Genomic DNA, 20,598 nt, shown 5'->3' on the forward strand with positions numbered 1-20,598 from the left:
CAGGGTCCCATCTCCCCCTGGAGGGCCCCAGCCCTCCCACCCAGGGCCCATAACTTACTTTTAGCAGCAGCATCGGGTGTGGGGCACTCTGAGCCATGGTGGCAAGACCTGGCGTGGCACGCGGGGACTGTGCACCAGGTCCAGCCGGGTCCTGGGGCCTCTGCTGCCAGGCTGGGCCCTTGGTGGCAGGACCTGGTGCGGCATGCGGGGACTGCGTGCCAAGCCCAGCTGGGTCCTGCTGGCCCTGGGATCCCTCTGCCACCCAGCTGGGCTAGGCCCTTGGTGGCAGGATCCTGCGCACCGCGTGGGGACCCGGGCCCAGCTGGGTCTTGCCGGTCCTGGGGTCCCTCTGCTGCCCAGCCAGGCTGGGCCCTTGGTGGCAGGACCCGGCTGGACAGGGATCGGGGAGGTCTGGGGGGCTAGCAGGGGGAGGGGTTGGGCAGGGATCGGGGCGGCTGGCAGGGTGAGGGGTCAGGCAGGGCAGGGATCAGGGGGGCTGGGGGAGCAGGCAGGGCTGGCGGGGGTCCCCCCATGGTCCCCTCCCCCTCCTCCAGCCCCCCCAGCCCCTTACTCACTGGCACTGGAGCCCTGGCAAGGCGAGGGGCCGAGGGCGAGGGGCCAACCATGGAGACACTCTGGCATCCAGAGCATCTCCCTGGAGGACCCAGCCTCCTGTTGCCTCAGGGCGCGCTCTGGGGCTGTGGCCTGCCCTGCTTTTTTTTGTTTTTGTTTTTTGTTTTAGACCCCTGGATATCCAGGGATCTAATTTTCATTTTTTTCATTCCGGCATGTGCTTCTTGCCCTGCCTCAAAGGGGTTTGAGGCAGGGCAAGAGGTATGTGTGTGCTCGTCTGGATGCACCCAGAAAGATTTAACAAGGAAACACTAACTGGCTGACATCCTTCCTTTCTAGCTGTATTACAAATAATAATGGGCAACTTGTCTTTTAAGAGCTCTCTCACCATTCTCTAACTAATGTTTATTTTGTTCTTTGCTGATAGCAAAGCCATTAGGGCGATCATAAGACAATATTCCCAGATGTTACCAATATGCATGTGATGCTCTGCTTGATATCTCCCTTCCAATAACTGTCCTTGTACTTTGCTACTATTAGCGTGTGGATGGCGGAGGTGGTTGGCTGAATTTAAATCAAGCCATGGTGAAGATTGCTTTATTGGAAATGGGGAATATTTTGAAAAGCTAGAAAGTAGTGTCTCAGATTACCAAATTTCTTCATGGTCTGAGAATTTTCCTAACTTTTTCTGAACACGCACTTTGCTATGTGTACCACAGATGCGATCTTCTCTCTGCAGCTGGCAGGAACTCTGTACCCCATACTGTCACTGACAAAGAATGTAGCAGTGACAGTAGCTTTATGTCTCTGTAACTTCCAGATTGGATTACTAAAACTTGCCCTATGTAGAAATGAGTGTGCTAACATTAAAGCTCCTTCCTATATAAAATATGGCAACCCAGCTCCTCAGCAACAGCATCTGCTAGTCCAAATCTGCCTGGTTTTCTGCTGTGGTACTTCGCTTCCATGCTGATGGTTGACAAGTATTATCTTGAAATCTTAAAGCATTCTGTATATTGAACTTAGCTATCTAAAAGCATGTCTGGCTAAGATGCTGTAATTTCCTTTGAGTTGCGTTCCTGAGGAAAGATGAAATCACCAATGAGACTGGCTTGTGAGTGGAGAATATACTTTTCGTGATATGTGTGCCAAGACTTTTGCCTTCTGGAAGAGATAAGGATGTCCACAGAGCTCACTGCTTTAAGTACAGGAGCCTCCTTTAGCTTGCCTTACGTCAGCAGCAACTGAGGGGAAAAGAAAGCGGATGGTTGCAAGTTTCACACATGTGCAAACATCAAGAATAATTCTAGCAAGCTCTCAGAAAGGTGAAAAAATCTAGTACAGCTATTGACTTCATTCTTGCTTTTAGTTTATTTTGGCATGTGCTCAGTATTATAGTGATAAGAACCTGAATGAACAGAAATCATGTGATGATTTTTCTATCTTGTTCTGAGACTCCATTATGGTCTAATTTTACTGCAATAGCTACATGTTTGGTATTTGTATTTCCCTCAATTTAGGGTATGTTAGAACTAATTATAATCACTTTAACATGAGTCATTGCAGTTTTATGAACAGAATCACCAAGGCTGCTGACAGACGTGGAAAAAAATGCTTTCCCAGAAGAAGCAGTGCATTAGTTCAGTCCAGCTCCCCAGTGTCTAAATAGATCAGGCACTTGAGCAGGTCTTTTTGGTGCTTTCGTCTAAAGCTGATTCAATCAGCTATTAGATAAAAGCGCCAAAAAAGCCCCGCTAAAACTCTTGATCGATAAAGACATTGGGGAGCTGGGTCGAACTGATATGATACCTCTTCAGGCAAGTGCTGGGCTTGGTGCAGGGGTCCATGGGGTTTAAAGTAAAGTGCCATTTTTTGTGGGGGGCGGCTATGTCTGTAAGTAGCCTAAAGCAATCAGTTGTTGTGGAAGATGCTATCAGGAAATGTAGCTTTAAGTGGATGTTTAGTTCTCCATGATTTTATTTTAAGGAAAAATGTTTCATTAAACCTTTGAGGAAAAGTATTAGGAAAAAAATCTTTAAAACAATCAGTACCTAACTAGAAAAATGCTGTAAGGCAGAAGTGTCCAGTATACAGCCCATGGGCTGGATCCAGTCTGTGGACCTGGGTCATCTAGCCAGTGAACTTTTGCCCAGCCTCTGGTCGCAGTGGTGGCATTTTGCACGGTGGCAGCCAGCACCCTGGGGAGAACAACGCCATGATCAGCAACTCTTCTGACATGGACAGAGCCCCAGCTCTGGTCACAGTGGAGGGCTTTTTGTCTCTGGTATCAGTAGAGTTTTCTGTGCCCCTGCAAAGGCCTGGGGTCTGGTTACAGCCGTGGTGAGCTCTGGCTGCAGTGGTGGAGCCTCTGACCACCGTGCTTCTGGGGCTGCCTATCCCCCAGCAAAAGCTGGGGTAGTGGCAGCTGCCAGGAGCCCTACCACTTTAACCAGAGCCCCAGCTCTGGCCACAGTGGCAGAGTTTCTGTTCTGTGTTTCTCAGGTTGCCAGCACCCCAGCTGTCACCAGGAAGCCCAGCTACTGTGGCCAGAGCTGGGGTTCTAGCTGCTGTGGCTGGACTTAACTCATAGTGCTGCTGGGGCGGCCAGACCCCTAGCTCTTATTGTGGGATGGGCTGCTGCTGTGGGAAGACCAGCCACTGAAGCCAGATCCCCAGGGTGCTGGCTCTGGCCATGGTGGCATAGGGTCATGCTTTGTGTCCCTGCAGGTCATACACACCATATGGGGTCCCTGCAGGGCCACTGTTGCACAGACATGGTGTCCCTGGCGAATCTCTGATTCGGTCTTTTCAGGGTTGGTGGGCTGGTTGCCCTCATGGAAAGCCCCTCTACTGGTATCTAAGCTTCCATCTGTGGAGCTGCTAGGGTGGCCAGTACAAGAGCCTAGATACAGCCCATAGGCACCAGAAAATGAAGGGATGCAGCCCTCCAGCTGATTTGAGTTCGGCACCCCTGCTGTAAGTGTTTACTTGGGTAAAACTGGCATTCTGACATAAAGTTAATTGTTAGTTTAAAAGAAAACTACAGCAGTAATCCTAGATTAAAAATAAGAGCGACATAAGTGAGAGCATAATGGAGGAGTTAATATTTTAATAGTGATGTTTAGCTTTGTTTCGTTTGCAAATATATATATTTAGACTTAAATTATCTGCTCATAGTGCTATAATGTTCACATGCATTGTATTTTACAGGTAAATATTAAACGTTTTTTTGCTCTCAGAGCTTTATCATCTAAAATTAGACCAAAGTGATACTGTAAACAGAAACATAGAAACGAATGTAATAGAACAACTATGTGTTGAGGAAATGTTCACACAACCAGTATTTATGATTATAACCTCAGACAAAAGTGTTTTGTGTCAAATTATTGCTTGATTACTCTTGTAACAATTAGTATAAATATATTTTGAACTTTTATTAGAAAGATGGAAAAAGACAAAGCCTTTACAATATTTACAACTTAAAATGAAATCCTTGGTTAATATTTTAAATATATATTTTTTTAATTTGATATCCTTCTAACTGTATAGTGTCTCTTATAGCTGGGAAACTTTAAATTCTTTCCAGTAGTATAAAGGTGGTATCAATGGGAGAAAAAGCTAATTTAGTGGGTCATAAGCTTCTACCGCTGTTGCTGTTCAAATGTGATCCTTGATTCTTTAAGGGAAAACAGGGGTAACACAAAAAAGTGAGAGAAATATAGGCAAAATGCTCCATCTTAATGTCACTGAAGCATATTGTCCTTTTACTTGCACTGGACTTTTTACGGCATTTTGTTCCACTTACTTTTCTTGTTAGAAGCTCACAGCAGTGTTGTAAAGTTAATTGAGACACAGAAACAAGCTAGGGAAGGAAAATGACAAATTAGGAAGGGGACAATGGCAGGAACCTAAGATTCACATCCCGGATGCTGTTCAGGTGTTAGCTAGTTCCAGTGGGGGGTAGTGCCGTCATCTGGGTCCCTGGCCGGGTCTTGTGAGGGCAACTTTCAGGGTTGCAGTAATGAAGGCTGAGTGATGTCCAAGTGGATCCCAGGGGGATGCTCTGGGCAGCCACAATATCAAGAGTTTACATCCATCTGCCTTCCTGTCCTCATTCACCAATCTTCTAGGTAAACAGTGTTCAAGGAAGTGTGGTCATATCTTCCTGTGAAAATTGCCAATTAAAAAAAAAATTAGTCCCATTTCTAGAATCTTTCAGTTTGTTACATGAACCTGTGACTGCAGAAACATAAATGATCCTTTACCACAATTCCTGTAATTTAAACCATTCATTTTTTACCGGTTGCTAGTTTCAATTTATGCTTACATCTGTAAACAAATGTCTACGTTGGCTGAAATGTATTTTTGTATCTGATGAACCCTTAGAATACAGGTCTCTTTACAACAGAATCCAGAAATAAACATTTCCTGTTTGTAAAAGAAAGAGAATACTTCCTTCCTCAAAGGAAGGATAAATTGATTAGTATCTGGTAGGTGCTCAGATGCTATAATAATAGGGCCATAAATATCTGGTTAGGCAAAGAAAATGATGCTTATTACTTAAATATGTTTACATCTCAGTTTTTCAGAGACAAAATCTTAGCTTTTTCCCACTTATATTTTCACAAAGTTATCTGTGTTAAATTTAGATATGAGCAATCTAGTTCCAGGTCCAAAAGATTCTAAAATAGTACCACGGACTATTTCAAATATTTCATGAAACTGTAAATATTTTATAAAATCCTTGCACATTTAGTTTCTTTGCTTATGTGGTGTGCATGAAAGCTCAAGGGGAAAAGATGTGACATACTTTATTACTCAAGAATGCTAACATTGGAGATCCGTTAGTTGTCTGCTCATTTTCAGATGTTCTGTTTTAGTCATTATGAGCTACTTGTGAGCTACTTGTTTTTTTTTTTAGTTTCTTTTCTTAGAAAAACAAGTGAATTGGGTCTTTGCCTGGTAATTAAAATTCAAGAATGCATATGTTCAGGCTGGAAACTGCATAGGTGCTCTGATGGAAACTTCCCAGAAAAATAGATGAAAGTTAGTCAAATTGATAAAATTAGGAACCTACTAATTTAGAATTTTCTCACTGTCAGATGGTGGTCATTTTTGTGTTTAAACAACATCCTGGATTTCAGAGATGGTGGGAAAGAGAATCCCACTTAATTTGTTGTATGGGAAGGAAATAATATTTTATATGGGTCCAGTGTTTTTGAACTTACATTTTTGCAAGGCAATAACACTTTATTTCTCCAATAACTTTCCATTTGAAGATTTTGGCAGTACTATCATTTGTGTTTCTCCCACGTCACGTGAGCTTTCTTCATGAGGTGACCTCACAGCGCTTGAAACTGATACACTAACTTGGCGTCTCAGTATTTTCATTATTCTCCTCTTATATCCTTTACATGCAAAGAAATAAATGAAAGGATCCAAGCAGCAGTTAAAATTCATAAGAAACACAGTATAATGAAGAGACTTCTGGAAAACTTGTTGATCACTGCATGGTGTTTTGTCTTGATTGTAAAGCTTCTTAATCATGTGTTGTATAATTGCAACATGATAAGGGGTAAAACAGATGATAAACACAACAATTACAAAAATGATTGTATTGATGGCTTTTTTGTTTATCCCCGATTTTTCACTTAATGGATTTGCTTTTGCAGTTTGAACAAGTTTGTAGCTAATTTGAGAATAACAAAATAGTATGATTCCAAGGGGAACGAGGTACCCTATTAAACAGGCAGCAAGAAGTATCAGTGGTAGATTTGGGATTTTTTCAAAGTTTGGATATTCCATGCATGTAATCCTTTCTTGTTCCTTATTTGACATGGACTGTAGGAGTAATGGAAATGTTTGACTCAATACAAGGAACCAGACAAATATACAAATGCCCTTGGCATGCTGAACTCTTCTGAGCTTTTGGTACCGGAATGGGTGGACTACAGCAAAAAACCTATCAATACTTAAACATGTCATAAAATTAACACCTGCATAAGTGTTGATGTAAAATATGAGAGCAGTTAGTCTACAAAATGTTTCTCCAAATGGCCAGTCAAATCCTAGTGCATAGTATGCAATCCTTGTAGGCAAAGAAGTAGTAAAAAGAAGGTCCGACAAGACAAGATTTGTTGAATATAATGTGGTAGAGTTGATCTTTTTTCTGTTTTTAAAAATGACAGCGAGGGCAAGTCCATTTCCAACCACTCCAAGCATTAAAATAACACTGTAAAATACAGGCAGTACGATCTTTGCTGTATCTTTGTGTTCATACAGGTCGCAGGTGGAGGTATTTATCGGCAGACTTGTACATGCTGAGATGGCAGTGCCCATTATCACAACTGGTGTCTCTGCAGGAAATTCAGTAGATCTAGCAATAAGAACAAAACAAAAGGAAACATATTTTAATAAATACAGATATGGATCTTCCCCATAGCAGCAACCAACTGTTGTTGCAAAAGGCAAATATTTTAAAACATGAAATGAAACTTGCTTATGATGAAACACTTTTTAAAGTCTCTTGGTAAGTTCAGTTCTTCTGCTTTGATAAAAGAAAATAGTTTCTCACTAAACTGAATTTTAGTAAACTGAGAAACTCACTGGTTGGAGGAGTACAGTTTATACAAGATTAGAAAAAGTTGATGCTACAGAACTTTTAAAGCAACCTGGGGGAAGGGGAATCTATATGAGACATGATTATGTGAAGTTAAACAAGTATAAAACATACAGTATTTGAATTTGTTTCAGTGAATGTCAGGGAAGTATTTTTTTAAGTGAAGGCTATTTAGCAGTTATATGAAATTTGTGACTTAAATAGTATTTGAGCTGCCCTATATTGACCTTGTGAGAATTTAACCTGATTTCTAGAAAATAAATCTTTTCAACTTATTGTGTTTGAACTGAAATAATTCAAACTCATATGAAGTAGCACTTTTCAAAACAGTTCAAGTACAGTTGATTTACAAGGCATACTTACATTAGCATGTTATCCATTTTTCAGTGGCTCTTGGAATGCACCTGTAATATATGTAAAAAATATTTGTTTTGACTGAATGGCAACACAGTATATTTACATAGATTTGAATATGTGTATTAAAAATTAGTTAAAAGAGCCAACTGACATGGCAGCCCTTGAGACCTACAGAATCTACAAAATCCGTTCTTTGGGGGCTTGTAGATATCAAAGTAATATAACAAGACCTACAAAATGGAAAAGATCTATAACATCATCTACCTTCTGTCCTTGCAAAGGTAGAGCATGCTCAGTGGTGCATTTGGTAGTGCCTTGTTTAATCTAACTGTTAATATTCCAAGTGGTGAGGCCTCTACCTCTCTCAGACCTGTTCCACAAGAACATTCCTGATAGTCAGATTATTCTTAATGTTGTTTACTTCCTCCTATCTTCCTAGTCAACCATAAAAAATAATTGCTCTCTTTTCTTGGTAATGCTGCCCTTCAAAATGTGTCTACTTGCATTATGTTTCTATTTAGTTATTACTTGGTGAGATTACATAGTGCAATATAATCTTAGCTCAATTCAACTTTTCTTTTTTTAAAGCAATTTTTACACTGTTGCATTGTGGTTAGCACTTTTGAGGTTATTGCCAGTACAAAAAAGTTGGCTTAAGTGGCCTGTGAAACTTCATATTGTACATGGATTTAGGAGAGGCTGAGGGAACTGGGTTTATTTAGTCTGGAAAAGGGGAGACTGAAAGGGGACATAATAGTGGCCTTCAACTACCTGAATGGTGGTTACAGAAAGAATGGAGCTGTTCTCAGTGATGGCAGATGACAGAACAAGGAGCAATGGTCCCAAGTTGCAGCAAGGGAAGTTTAGGTTAGATATTAGGAAATACTTTCTCACTAGGAGGGTAATAAAGCACTGGAACAGGTTACCCAGAGCAGTTGTGGAGTCTCCATCCTTGCAAGTTCTTAAGACCAGGCTAGACAAAGCCTTATCTGGGATGATTTAGTTGGGGCTGGTCCTGCTTTGAGCAGGGGGTTGGACTAGATGACCTCCTGAGGTCCTTTCCAACCCTAAATTTCTATGATTTGTGCATGCATGTAGTCTCTCATGTATATGTTTGATATCCCCCAGAATTTGCAAAAATCTTCAGGCTATTCAGAATACTGACTATCACAATGAGGATCTGTCTGTGCTTGAAACTGAGACTGTTTCAGCTAGTTTGGAATCTTTGGGTTCAGACAAAGAATAGCTAGTCTGCAGTGTGCAGGATTACACAGATCATCAGCTACTCTGTGGTAACTGTCCATGTACCCATTGTTAGCCTACACTAAGTGGAATCTAAATCTTGGTAGATTAACCCTGCTTTGCTGAGGGCTCCAGTGCCCTGATTTAGCTTTCACTCACCATGGGTTAAGAGCAGGTAGTTACTGCAGAGCAGGTGGAATATAAAGCCCTGTTCCCTGTTGATTTGCTGTAGTTTGTTTCTTTTTCCACAAGCAAAGGCTTCTTTGCCAGCAGAGATGAATTATAGATGCTATTTGGTCATGTCTGCATGGCATGTGTCGTCTTAGCTTGGGTTGAAATAGGAGTTAACTCAAACAACTTTGGTTTTAATTCAAGTTATTTTCTTGTTAAGGTATTGGAGAAGTTAAGGGGTGAAATACGGGCTGCTAACCTGATATCAAGACCACATTACCATCTAGGGTTTTTCTGGCATCTGCTGTTTTTTAATACAATGGTAAATAATTTGTTTGGTATTATCTATCTCCTTTTAGGCATTTTTGCTATACAGCATTGAAACACATTTTTAGCCTTTGAAAAATGGATTACAATGATATAGGAAGAAAAAGGGAACAAGCTACTAAAACATTTTGAGTTAGTTGTTTTTAAATTTATATCAGTCACCTTCCATTAATGCACAGAAGATTTCAGACGCTTATCTTCTCCCTCAATTTTAGATTTATTTCAAGTGAGACACAATTTAATTAACCTCTAGTGCAGAGGTGGGCAAAATATGGCCCACAGGCCAGATCCAGCCTTCCAAGGGATTTTATCTGGCCCATGATGGATCCCTTGGCTCCAAATGGCCCAGGCTTGGGGGCAGCCTGGGATGTGGTGTATGCAGTCAGTCCCACTATCCCTGGGTGCACAGCGGGGCTGGGAGGCATGGTGGCAGGACTCCTCTTCTTGGCAGTGGTGGCTTCTTCCAGCTGCTGCTGCCAGTGTTACTGCTGTGGCTGGACTTAGTCCCTCTGCCTGGGCATCCTGGCCCATGTGCCTTGCACCCACCGCCAGGGGTACCAGACACAGCAGGTGGGGTCTCAGTGGAGACTGGCCTGGGATGCTTGTGGACAGGGTGCACTCAGCGGGGCAAATGGTATGGGGCTCTGCAAAGGTGGGGAGCTGTGTCTTAAAGCAGGACAGGTGTGTGGGGGTCAGGCCGGGATGATGGGACGTTGGCAGCGCAGACTTGACCCAGCCCACAACAGCTCACCAAAACTTTTCCTGAGTGGTCCTCTAGCCAAAATAATTGCCTACCCCAGTTCTAGTACATACACTATCATAATAATAATTTAATCACTGAATTCTAGCTGGATTAGCATAATTTGTCATGTAACACGTGTTCAGATGATTTGGGAGAATGCTCCCAGGATTGTTTTTCTGGTAGAAAATCTTACCCAGAGATACCTGAACAGACATTCAGATGATGAGCCCTTGAAGAGCAGGGACCTTTCAGTGCTGACACAGCACAACCAGGGAGCTGCTATTTGTGCATCTCAGTATGTTCTGCAGGTTCCCCCACTCTGCCTGGAGACAGATGGCTACAGTGTACAGGGCAGCCCTGGATTGGCTGACCCAGACTGTTCAGGGTCAACCTGTGTCTCCCACTGCACGATGTAGGGATTGTGGATGGGATGTGTTCTGCTCCCTGCTTGGCTGAAACAGTAGAATCCAGCCAATGACACTCTCCCCAGGGGAGGGGGGGCAGCAAGGGGCAGTGTGGGCCATGAGCAAAGAGTGTATCCCATTGAATGCAATGGAACAATTAATATATAAAAGATTAATTAGTGTATGTAATGGCTGAGTCTTAGTTTGAGTATATCTGGCTTGTGTAGAAGAGATAAGAGATGCAAAGATTTATCTCCCCTACTAATCTAGATAACCGAGTTTGCCTTTTATTCCTTCCTTTACTGTTGTCATAGAATGGATGACTGCAGATAATGGTATATATTCTGAGCTACAGCTACATATAAACTCCGTACATTAGAAAGATTATCAGATGAAAATATACATCTATGTATTTTTAAATGTATGTACTCTGGAAGGAGGAAGACCAATGTTACCTGTTTTGTATAGAAATTTTGTTTATACATTGTAATACTGTACATGTGGCATTTCTTTAGCAGAAAAGCAATGAACAATAGGCTCCTTTTTTAGTTGAAAAACATAAACAGTTTTAAAAGAGTAACAGGAAAAAGAGGATCAGGAAAAGATGACGTGTGAGGAAAAGGAAAGGGGTTGGGCACAACATTTTCTGCTGGTATTCCTCAATTGATTAGCAATTTGAGAATTGTTAAGGGACCTTTTTCATTAAAGAGCTTGATTAGGCACTCCAGGTTATTTCAGTATTGTTATAATATATCACTTTCTTACAATGATGGTCTCAGCTGCAAGAGAAACATTTTGAGTTGTAGCTTCAGGTTTGGGTTAATTTTAACCTTTACTAATATAAAGGGTTTTTTCTTTATTATTTCCACTAACCAGACAAGTCATGGACAGATGTAACATTTTACCTGATTTGAAAGGGGAGGGTAACTGGTGTTTTCACCAGCTGTTGCAATGTAACTATTATGCCTGCAATGAGCCTGTAGTTATCTATCTATACCCTAAAGAAACTGTCTAGGCAACCCATATATTATTTTGGGAAGTTGTGAATCTTGCACAATTTGAACATAAGAGTCAGTGGAAGATAGGAGCATAGTAATTATATAGCAATGGCATCTGTTCAGTTTTATTTTTTCCTTTAACTTCTAATCACTTTTTCTTTTATCAGATATTTTTGCTGTCTGAATTTCTATGTAACCGTATAATTAGACCTGACTGAAGAATATGAGCATCTTGCCTGTGACAACAATACATTACAAAGTTATGAACCTTTTAAAAGTTTGTATTCAAAGTGAATAGAGTTGAATATTTTGTTAATGTAGAAGTTGAATTCATTGGGAGCAAGATGGATGTGTGTCAGCTCAAAGTGCACGTGGCTTCAAAACAGATTGGGTGTGGCAGGCTTATCTTAGAACATGCTTCTTCCTATTGCCGCAAACCTATAGAGTATTTTTAATGCATTATATTAAATTAAATATTAATTAAAGGTTATTGACCATTGTGCCCTAAAATAGAATGTGTAGATCCCATGAAATTTGAAATCTTTGACTGATGACTGATTTGCCTGGGAACAGGAAGCAGGTTCACAGTGATCTATATAGTGTTCTGTAGAGTTTCAAGGATAGTCCCCATCCACCCTCCATTCTGTCAACTATTTTAATAGATGCACTAATTCAGATGTTAGAAACAATACATCAGGGCAGCTAAGACATACTCTTTTTAGAAGTATATATTTATTACTTGTGCAGATGAAGAAGGGCACACACAAACAAAGCATAAGCACCATAATTATAAGGCATGTGCTTGTTTATTTAAGGACTGCACATTTATGTAGATTATTTTTTACTAGTTTTCCTTAAAATTAACCTATAAAATAAATGAAAAACACCATATTAAGAAAATATGAGTGTTGCAGAATGAAAATAATTTTAAAAACAGAAAAATTAGGGCAGTCATGGGATGAATTTGGCTTTCTTGGAAATATGTACTGTAGAATCTTCAATTACTGATTTAAATATTTTATGTATGATATTAAAAGCATAATAATAATTGGGATGTGCAAAACAGATGAATTGCTATTTCCATAGAACTCTGTATTATGAATCTCCTGATGATTTTTTATTATTTTCTCCTTAAATATGTACCTTTTAACATTTGTTAAATTTGATTGCAATTAAATGCACATATAAAAATGTGGAGGAGGTGAGGAACTGAAGTATGGCTTGATTAGTAAGTTAAAGTAATGTACTAAATAAGAGCACTGTGTGTCTAGTAATTGGTTGTGTAATATTTGTCAAAGCTGTAATTGGTTGTGTAGTATGTTGTCAAAGCATAATGTGGGCATAATACAGAATCTGCCTTTCTACTTTCTTATTAAGAAATACAATGCCAATGTTGTCTAGTTTTGGGGTGTCTAAAACAGATACCTAAGATTTGTCTGGCAAGCATTCATTTGCAACCCCACAGTGATGAATGATAGTAAATATGTAATAGGCCAAAAGCACTCCAGCAAGAAAACAAATTTAAATTTTAGTTTCCAGTGGGAACTCACAAATCATTAGTTCATAAATTCACTAAGGTAGCACAAAAAAGTCCTTGAATTCTCTCTCAAGAAAGTCTTCATTAGTGTTCCAAAGTTGGTGGGGAGCAGGGGCCATAAGGACAGTGCACACCATGAATGGTATCTCATTTAGAAATCCCGTAGCTTCTTTCAGGAAATGTCTGGATAAAGGGTATCAAATACACTATCAATGTATCATTTGTATACCATAAGGTCTGCTGGTTTGGGGGTCTTTGTCCATAGAGAAGTGTCTGGTTGGATAGTAATGTATGGCTTAGTTTTCAATCATAGCTGCTTGAAAGACAACCAACTTTCAGATATGTTAAACATGTTTGCAGTATTACTTGTGTATGGAAATGATTGCTCAAGTTTTCCTAGGGTAGGTGTGTCATTGTGGAAAATAAAGAAAGTAATCTGGGTGAATAGGAGAGATGGTATCCATCAGCTAATCTCTTTTAGAATGTGTTTTGTGCCTTGAGAAGTGAGACTTGTCTAGTACACCAATCACAGTGAGTAGGTATGATTTAAGGCAGAGAGCCAAGCTGGTGCTCAAAAACCCAGTAACTTATTTACTGCTTGTAAAACAAATATAGGACCAAAAAGTGTCCTATAGCTGCGGGAAAAAATCTGAATCATCTAAAATAACACTCCTAAAAATAAGCAAAAATTCATATAACAATTTACGCTCTAATTCTGGAAGCACACTTCTCTTAATCAGGCTATTTGCCTGACTCTTGTAATGTGACCTTGTGCAGCGTGGTTAAAAACTACCTAACTGTAACCCTAAATGTAACTGCCAGTTTGCAGTCAGAAAGGAATTAGATTTTGGCTGTTTAAAGTTTCTCAGATAATTGTTCTTAATCTCTCGGTTGAAAGGGAGCTGATCCAGGGACAAGGAATAAGAAGTGAAAGATTAGGTGGGTTTTTTTGGCCAAAGCTCACCTTCTTCTCTTAAATCTTTTGCTATTCATGTGCACAAGGATTTTTAAGTTATCTTTATTTTTTAAGTTAAATGAAAAATATCAATCGTTTAATCTGGACAGCTGTATTTCTTTTTTGCCACTGAAGTATTAAAAGTTATCAGCCTGTTTAAATAGAATTTTTGAAAGATCAAATAGCTTGTAAAGTTTCATTAGAAGATTCCACCTAAAAAGATTTAGCGGGCCAAGAGGAAGAAATGACTTTACCAAAAGAAAAGCTTTAGAGTGAAAATGCATGTCCGAAGGCAAAAAAGAAATGTTCATGTACTTTGCTAGTTTGGCATTTTGCATTGTTTTTAAGGATGAATACACTTAATATGAGAATAGCTAAAGATCATTTAATAGCTCACAAATGTATGTGATATACTAAGCTACTCATTTGCTGCCACTGTACAGTTGTGCTGTATGGACTTGTCATATACTGTTATATCTCTAGTGGCTTTAGTTAATGACTTGCATATTGGAATACTTAAATATATGCTGAAAAAAGGCTTATATACCAGTTACTTCTGTATTGCTAATATTCAGACTAAATCCTTTTACAAAAACTGCTCCATCTAATAGAGTAGTGAATATTACTTTTTGTTTTACAGCAAGCAACATTATACATTTTTTTTTTCTTCAACCTGTTTATTAGAGCCAAAAGATGAATCTGCTCCTGAAATCAAAACAAACAGATCCCCGGTACTATTGCTTGTTTTTGTCAAGTATTGCTATAAAACAGAATTCTTTCAATTCACCTTTGTATTTTCCACCCAAAAGGAACATATCCTTCCTACATCAAAAAATTCAGTATATTACTAGGAGATATGAACTTCCTGGAAACTTGTATTGTTATTCAATGAAAAGAGCAAGTTATTTTTCTTTACTTACATATCAGTGGGTTTTTAGATCCTCTGAGCAGTATGGTATTTGGCAGTGTAGCTGAACTGTGAAAGTTCCCCGTTTGAACATTGTTTTGAAGAATGATTACGTTGAGTAAGTCCTTTTATGGGGGGGAGGGGGAGGTATTTTCCATATGCTTGACGTTTTGAGGTGCCCTGGTGTTCATTTGTTACCCACCTTTTTATGGGAAGTGAAAGCACCCATATATTAGATTCATTTAAAAATCATATGTTCCAAAGGAGCAAGTTAGAAACAAAAACCACCTAGAAGTTCTGTATCACTGACTTTCACAGAAGGGAGTTTACCAAAACTTGTCTAGTTTAATCTTTAACCAGGCAAAATTTGCAGAAAGAAAAAACACTTTTTAAACATTTACTTCTTCAATGAATGAATAGATCCTTATATTATGTGTAACAACAAAAATGTATATATGCTTAGTTTTTAGTGCATAATTAAAAAATGTTTACAGATTACTCAAATCGGTGACATAGTGCAGTGGATTTTCAGTATTTAGGCACAAAATAGCAGTCTCAGTGGTCCATGCTCATGCTTATCATAGCTAAGCTATCAGAGTGAACACGACTTAGAGAAAGTATCTGGAGAAGTAAGGCCCCCTCTCCACATTACAAGTATTAGTCAATTAACTGGTTAATCGTACAATTAACTGAGACCAGCTACACATGCAAAGTACCTGTCATGCCAAAAAAAGGCCCAACTGGCTATAAAGTTAGACCTTAAAAATGTATACTAACTTCATAGCTTGTTGCTATCCACCTTTAATTTGTATGTGTAACAGGGTCTGTTTCTATGGCTGGGAGCCCCATCAGCTGACTGGGCTTCCAGCTGCAGGGGTGCACCATGACCAGCCAGGGCTGGGAGTCCTGCAACTGAGGAGACTCTCAGCTCCGGCAGCACCCAGTAGTTGTGAACTCTGGGTCCTGGCAACACCCCATGGCTGCTGGGACCCAAAGTACCACAGCTGTGAATGCTGGGTCCTGGCAGCACCCTGTAGCGCTGGTACCTACTGTCCGCAACAGCAGGACTCTGGATCCAAGCAGTCATGGAGCACAATTGCAGTCTCCCAGTTGCAGGGGGCTCCATGCACCACTGGAGCCCCAGATCGTGCTCCCGCTGCACTGGCAATAAGACATGATAGGATCTAATGTGTGATTGTGTGGATCACACATTAGAATCCCATTGTACCTATATCTGCAGGTGTGGAGGGGCCCTGTGTATTGTAATTATTTTAGGGACTATTCCTTCTCATTATATTTGCAGGTCAGGAGTGAGGGGTGTCAGCATCGGGGTGGCGGGGAGTGCTGCTGGGTGGGAGTGAGGGCACCAGCATGGTCTGGGGGGTAGAGTACTGTGAGTCAGGAGTGAGGGGCAGCAGCAGGGCTGCTGACAAGGGCACAGGTAGGGCACAGGCATACCACTGCCCCCTCCCCACAATCATATTATTCTCCGCCCTCCCTGGACAGGTGTCCTCTTTTTTTGAAACTGGAAATATGATAACACTATAGGGGCAAAAGAAGAACAAGATTCCAAAATTTTAAGTCCAGCTGTTGTTACTTTGTTTCTACATAGGGACTGTTCCTCGAATAGTTAATATATTAGTTAAACTATTTAACTATAACAAGGCTATGGGGAGCAGTGATAGGTGGAAAATCCTGTTGTTTTTCTATTATGACTGTGATCAAGAGTTCTTTGGGATTTTCCCCTGAAACTTCTACAGAATTTTCATTGCAAACTGATGTGTATTTAAAGTGACCTGGTTTAGTGGCCTAATTTTTAAAACCAAAGAAGGTATGCTTGGATGTTGATAACCTAAGTGTCCAATCCTTTGAGATACTGAATGTCTTCTTAATGATGCTGGGGTTATGCCTGCAAATCAGGCTTCTGTTGGCTAGCTGTTATCCGTCAAGTGTGTGATGGAGTCTGGGAAGGAGATGTGTCTATCTTGTGTTATCAGGAGCCCCTACTGTAGATGCAGTCATACCAGCAAGACTGCAGTTTTACTGAGTTTGTTTTGCAAATGGAGGTGGTCCTATTGTATTGGTATGAAGTGAAGCTTTATAGATTTGTCCAAACTAGAAGCACTTTGCTGTTAACAGTACATTGATATTGTGTGCTAATGTGTTCCTAGCTTATGCATGGCTGAGCCCCCATGGAGTTAAGTGGTTGATTTTGGGCTTTCAGCATCTCCCTAGATCAGGCTCTGACAACCTGTTTCTCTTCTAGCATCAATTTCAGGAGGACTGTGGGAGGATTCACTACATTTATCAAGGTTCATATTCATATTTGTAAACTGAGTAGTTATTCATCTTCAGAGCAGAACAGAACCTTTTTCTGCAAACAAATTTAGAAGGAAACTAATGTTGGAAGGGAAATTACTCAAGCTGCGTGCTTTGTGCGTATACAGAGTAATACAGGAACTCTGTTCTGTGTTTTCTGCAAAACATACTTGGTACCTCCTTAGAAACTTCTAGATAGAAAATCTGAATATAGTTATTTATCAGTGACTGACATTAACTTCAAAAGAAAGAAGTACCTGTTTCAGTCTAGCTTTTTTACCATTTTTAAAAAGTTACCTCTCTGATCTTTGGTAATGATTAAGTTGGGCTACTCGTGGGCTACATAGAAAGGTTAGCCAGTGCCTCCAAACTAGCATTGTGTGGCAGCTTGGTAATTGTTGGAGTTAATGGATGTAAAAAAGATTATTCCTTTCTACTGTTTATAATTTTTCATTGGTTAGTTTCTTTTTGTATACCAGACTTACCACTGAGATCTACTGCTAGTTCCAGAGTCAGCAATTTGAAAGGTGGCAACTAATGTCTGTCAAATCAGATTTCTTCTCTTTTTGAATGTATAGGTTTTGGTTTCTGGGAAGCAGGAGAACTGTGTGTGCTTTTTATGTTCTAGAGTGTTATTCTTAGGTAAGACAAGAACAAAAATGCACTTTATACTTTTACTAGCATATGATGCTTGCAATATCTCATCTACTGTTTATGTACATAGGCCCCATCATTTTATTCCTTGAGTGCTTCACAGACATTAGTGAAATTATCCTCCTGTATCCTTTTTATGGGAAGATGAAGTCCCAAATCCTGTTTTGCTTAAAGGTACCTAGGTGTTACTTAATGTATCTAAATGAAAGGGCCTTGCATTGCTACTACACCTGCAGTTAAAGACACAATTGGATTTAATGTGTGATCCACATGTGCATGGCAGGAGGCACGATTGTGGGACTTTGCCTGAGTTCCAATTGTGCCGTATTGCTACTATAGGGGAAACCTAATCCTGGGCTTCCCCTTGCATTGGTAAGAAACAGGCACCCATGACTGGGAGCCACTTTTGCTGAAAGAGCTCCCAGCTGTGGGGCCCACACACACCTGGGACCCAAAACACGCCAGCTGCAGGGGCTGTACAAGAGATGCTGCCTGGATCCAGAGCCATGTCAGCTGCAGGGTCTCTGGGTCCTGGCTGTGCATGAGACATAGCTGGGACCAAAAGCCCCATGTGGGCCTGGGGGTTTCACAGGGCTTGGGGGTTGCACCTCTGTGTCTGGGAGACCTGTCAGCTGATGGGTTCTCAGCTGCAGGGGAGACCCTGCTGCACATGCAAATATAAAGCTTGATAGCAACCAGCTATAAAGTTAATACACATTTTCGAGGTGTAACTTGATAGCTGGTTGGAGCTTTTATAATATGATAGCTACTTTGCACATGTAGCTGGTCTCAAGGTAATTTCACAAATTAACCAGTTAATTGCACAGTCCCTGTAATGTGTAGAAGGAGCCTAAGAGACGTTTTTGCCTATTACGCAGATTTTAGATCCTATTTTCACCTCTCTGGGTAGTTTTGTCTTTTTGAGCATGGCCATGTATACTTTATGGTGATCCTGTTCTGTCTAGCTAGCCACATACCTGTATACAAGTCCCAGGAAGTGTGATCTGAGAATGACTGTTTGGCAATAGTTGAGGAGAAGGAGGGGGGCACCTGTTAGTCCAGTGGGAGTGTGGTTAGGGCAGTTGACCAGGAAGTGGGAGATGCAGCTTCTTGACCCTCTCACCCCAAAGGAGAGTTGAACCCATATCTCCCACTTCAAAACAAAGTTCTGTCATCACCTGGCCATAAGCTAGTCAGAGCTAAATGCATCCTCTGTCTTGTTGAAGCTGGTGCACTTGGCAGCTAAAAGGGGAACGTGTGGAGCCAGGCAGAGACCAGTCTAGAGGAACCCTGACTCTGCGGCTCAGGCAAATGGGCATTGCTTTGAAAGGGAATTTAGCAGACACCTGTTGTAAATTGAAAGACTGAGTCCTGAAAATTTTTGTTAAAGTAATTGTTTATACAGAAGTGTAGCATCACCTTCAGTATCACACAGGGGAAAACACGCTCCTGTTTAGCACCGTCACTATTTCTGTGCTCTCTCTGCCTTCACAATCTTTTTTTCTCCCTCTTTACCTTTTTTGTCTCTCTCTTTTTTTTCAACATTTCCTTAGTTGTAGTAATTCCTAATTCCCCCTGTAGTGGCTCCCTGCCAGTTTCTCATTCAATCAAAATATATCAGCAATAAAGTATTTAATATTGACCTTTCAAGTGTCTTCTGTGACTTTTGAGCAAAAATTCAACTCCATATATAAATAGGGAGTTCTTCTCAAGGAAAGGATGCTTTGCAGTTTTTAGAATCCAAGTCTGAGTATCTGTAATCTGTGTTTATACTCTGTTCACATTTGAAAGATTAATTTTGCAGCCACACTGGCTAAAAACTACATTTTCTGAAAAGTCAAAAGCTTAAATTCTGCAATTTGTATCTGCTATGTGGACAATGTACTGGCCCATATACAAATTTCCCCATGCTCCAATTTTATTCTGCCTTCATTTTGACACAGGCATTATGTTTCAATACTCTTATTGCAACAGAAACACAGCAGAAAAGAGAAGAGACATTAGTAGAAAGTTTCTAAGCCGGAAATATTAACCTAAATAAGCCTTGTGGGGGGGGGGGCGGAGCAAAACAAAAACAAGGACATTTTGTAATGCAGGGGTGTATAGTATACACAGAAAAAAAAATCCACTCGGGCACTAGCACCCTATTTATTCTTTTCTTCAAGAGAAAAAGAGGATACCTATATTTTGAAAAGAGGGAATATTAACATAGGTTAAAATGAAATGCCGTAACATTTTGTAAACATCTGTAGAAAATCTGAGGGGAAAGGAAATTGGTTTTGCAACTTTTAAACTAAAGACTGAGGGCTGATCCTCCAGAGAGTACTTCTGCAAAATCTCTGTTATTATAATTGGTGGAAGTTCTGTGGGATTAAAGTTTGCAAAAATAATCCTTAGGTGATTTTGTTTGGAATGGCCCAGGGATACTCCTCCTGTTGCTAACTAATGTTAAGGGGCCCATGTACATGCCACGATTTTTGCCCTTTCACGCCCTGCAACTGCGTGTCTGTTTGCATAAGTGGGATTTCCCAACACTTTAAAAGTCTTTCTTGTGCATTAAATGCACAAGATTTTTGCCCTTGGATGTAGTTTAGTTTGGCTCACTAGGAATTAAAGTGTCATGTCCATGGATTCATTGTATGCAAACCCAAAGGCACTCAAAGACATGTAACGAGCATCTTTGTTTAGTAGATAGCACTGCAACATTTTTGAACTGCACCCCTTCAAATTGCTTTTGCTTGCAAATTGCTTCCATTTTTTTTTTTTACACTTGTGTGGCTTTTTCTTTTTCTT

General features: G+C 40.4%; 2 protein-coding genes across 5 annotated transcripts in view; one reads left to right on the top strand and one right to left on the bottom strand.

Moving 5' to 3' along the window:
• UBAC2 (UBA domain containing 2) overlaps positions 1 to 20,598 on the top strand; it is a 222,902-nt gene that overhangs the window by 105,951 nt on the left and 96,353 nt on the right. The window lies entirely within an intron of this gene.
• GPR183 (G protein-coupled receptor 183) lies at positions 3,663 to 14,945 on the bottom strand. Of its 4 annotated transcripts, XM_019524271.1 has the most exons (4): positions 14,846 to 14,945; positions 7,556 to 7,596; positions 5,802 to 6,949; positions 3,663 to 4,734 (listed from the first exon to the last, which is right to left on the bottom strand). In XM_019524271.1, exons 2-3 carry the CDS (start codon positions 7,570 to 7,572, stop codon positions 5,824 to 5,826), a joined length of 1,143 nt encoding a protein of 380 aa, XP_019379816.1. In that variant the 5' UTR covers positions 7,573 to 7,596; positions 14,846 to 14,945; the 3' UTR covers positions 3,663 to 4,734; positions 5,802 to 5,823. The 4 variants fall into 4 exon arrangements, with proteins under 4 accessions (XP_019379816.1, XP_019379817.1, XP_019379815.1 ...); XM_019524272.1 differs by having other exon boundaries at positions 3,663 to 6,949; positions 7,562 to 7,596; XM_019524270.1 differs by having other exon boundaries at positions 3,663 to 6,949.

The sequence above is a fragment of the Gavialis gangeticus genome, unplaced genomic scaffold, assembly GCF_001723915.1.
Source record: "Gavialis gangeticus isolate Ggan-Ray unplaced genomic scaffold, GavGan_comp1, whole genome shotgun sequence".
NCBI lineage: Eukaryota > Metazoa > Chordata > Crocodylia > Gavialidae > Gavialis > Gavialis gangeticus.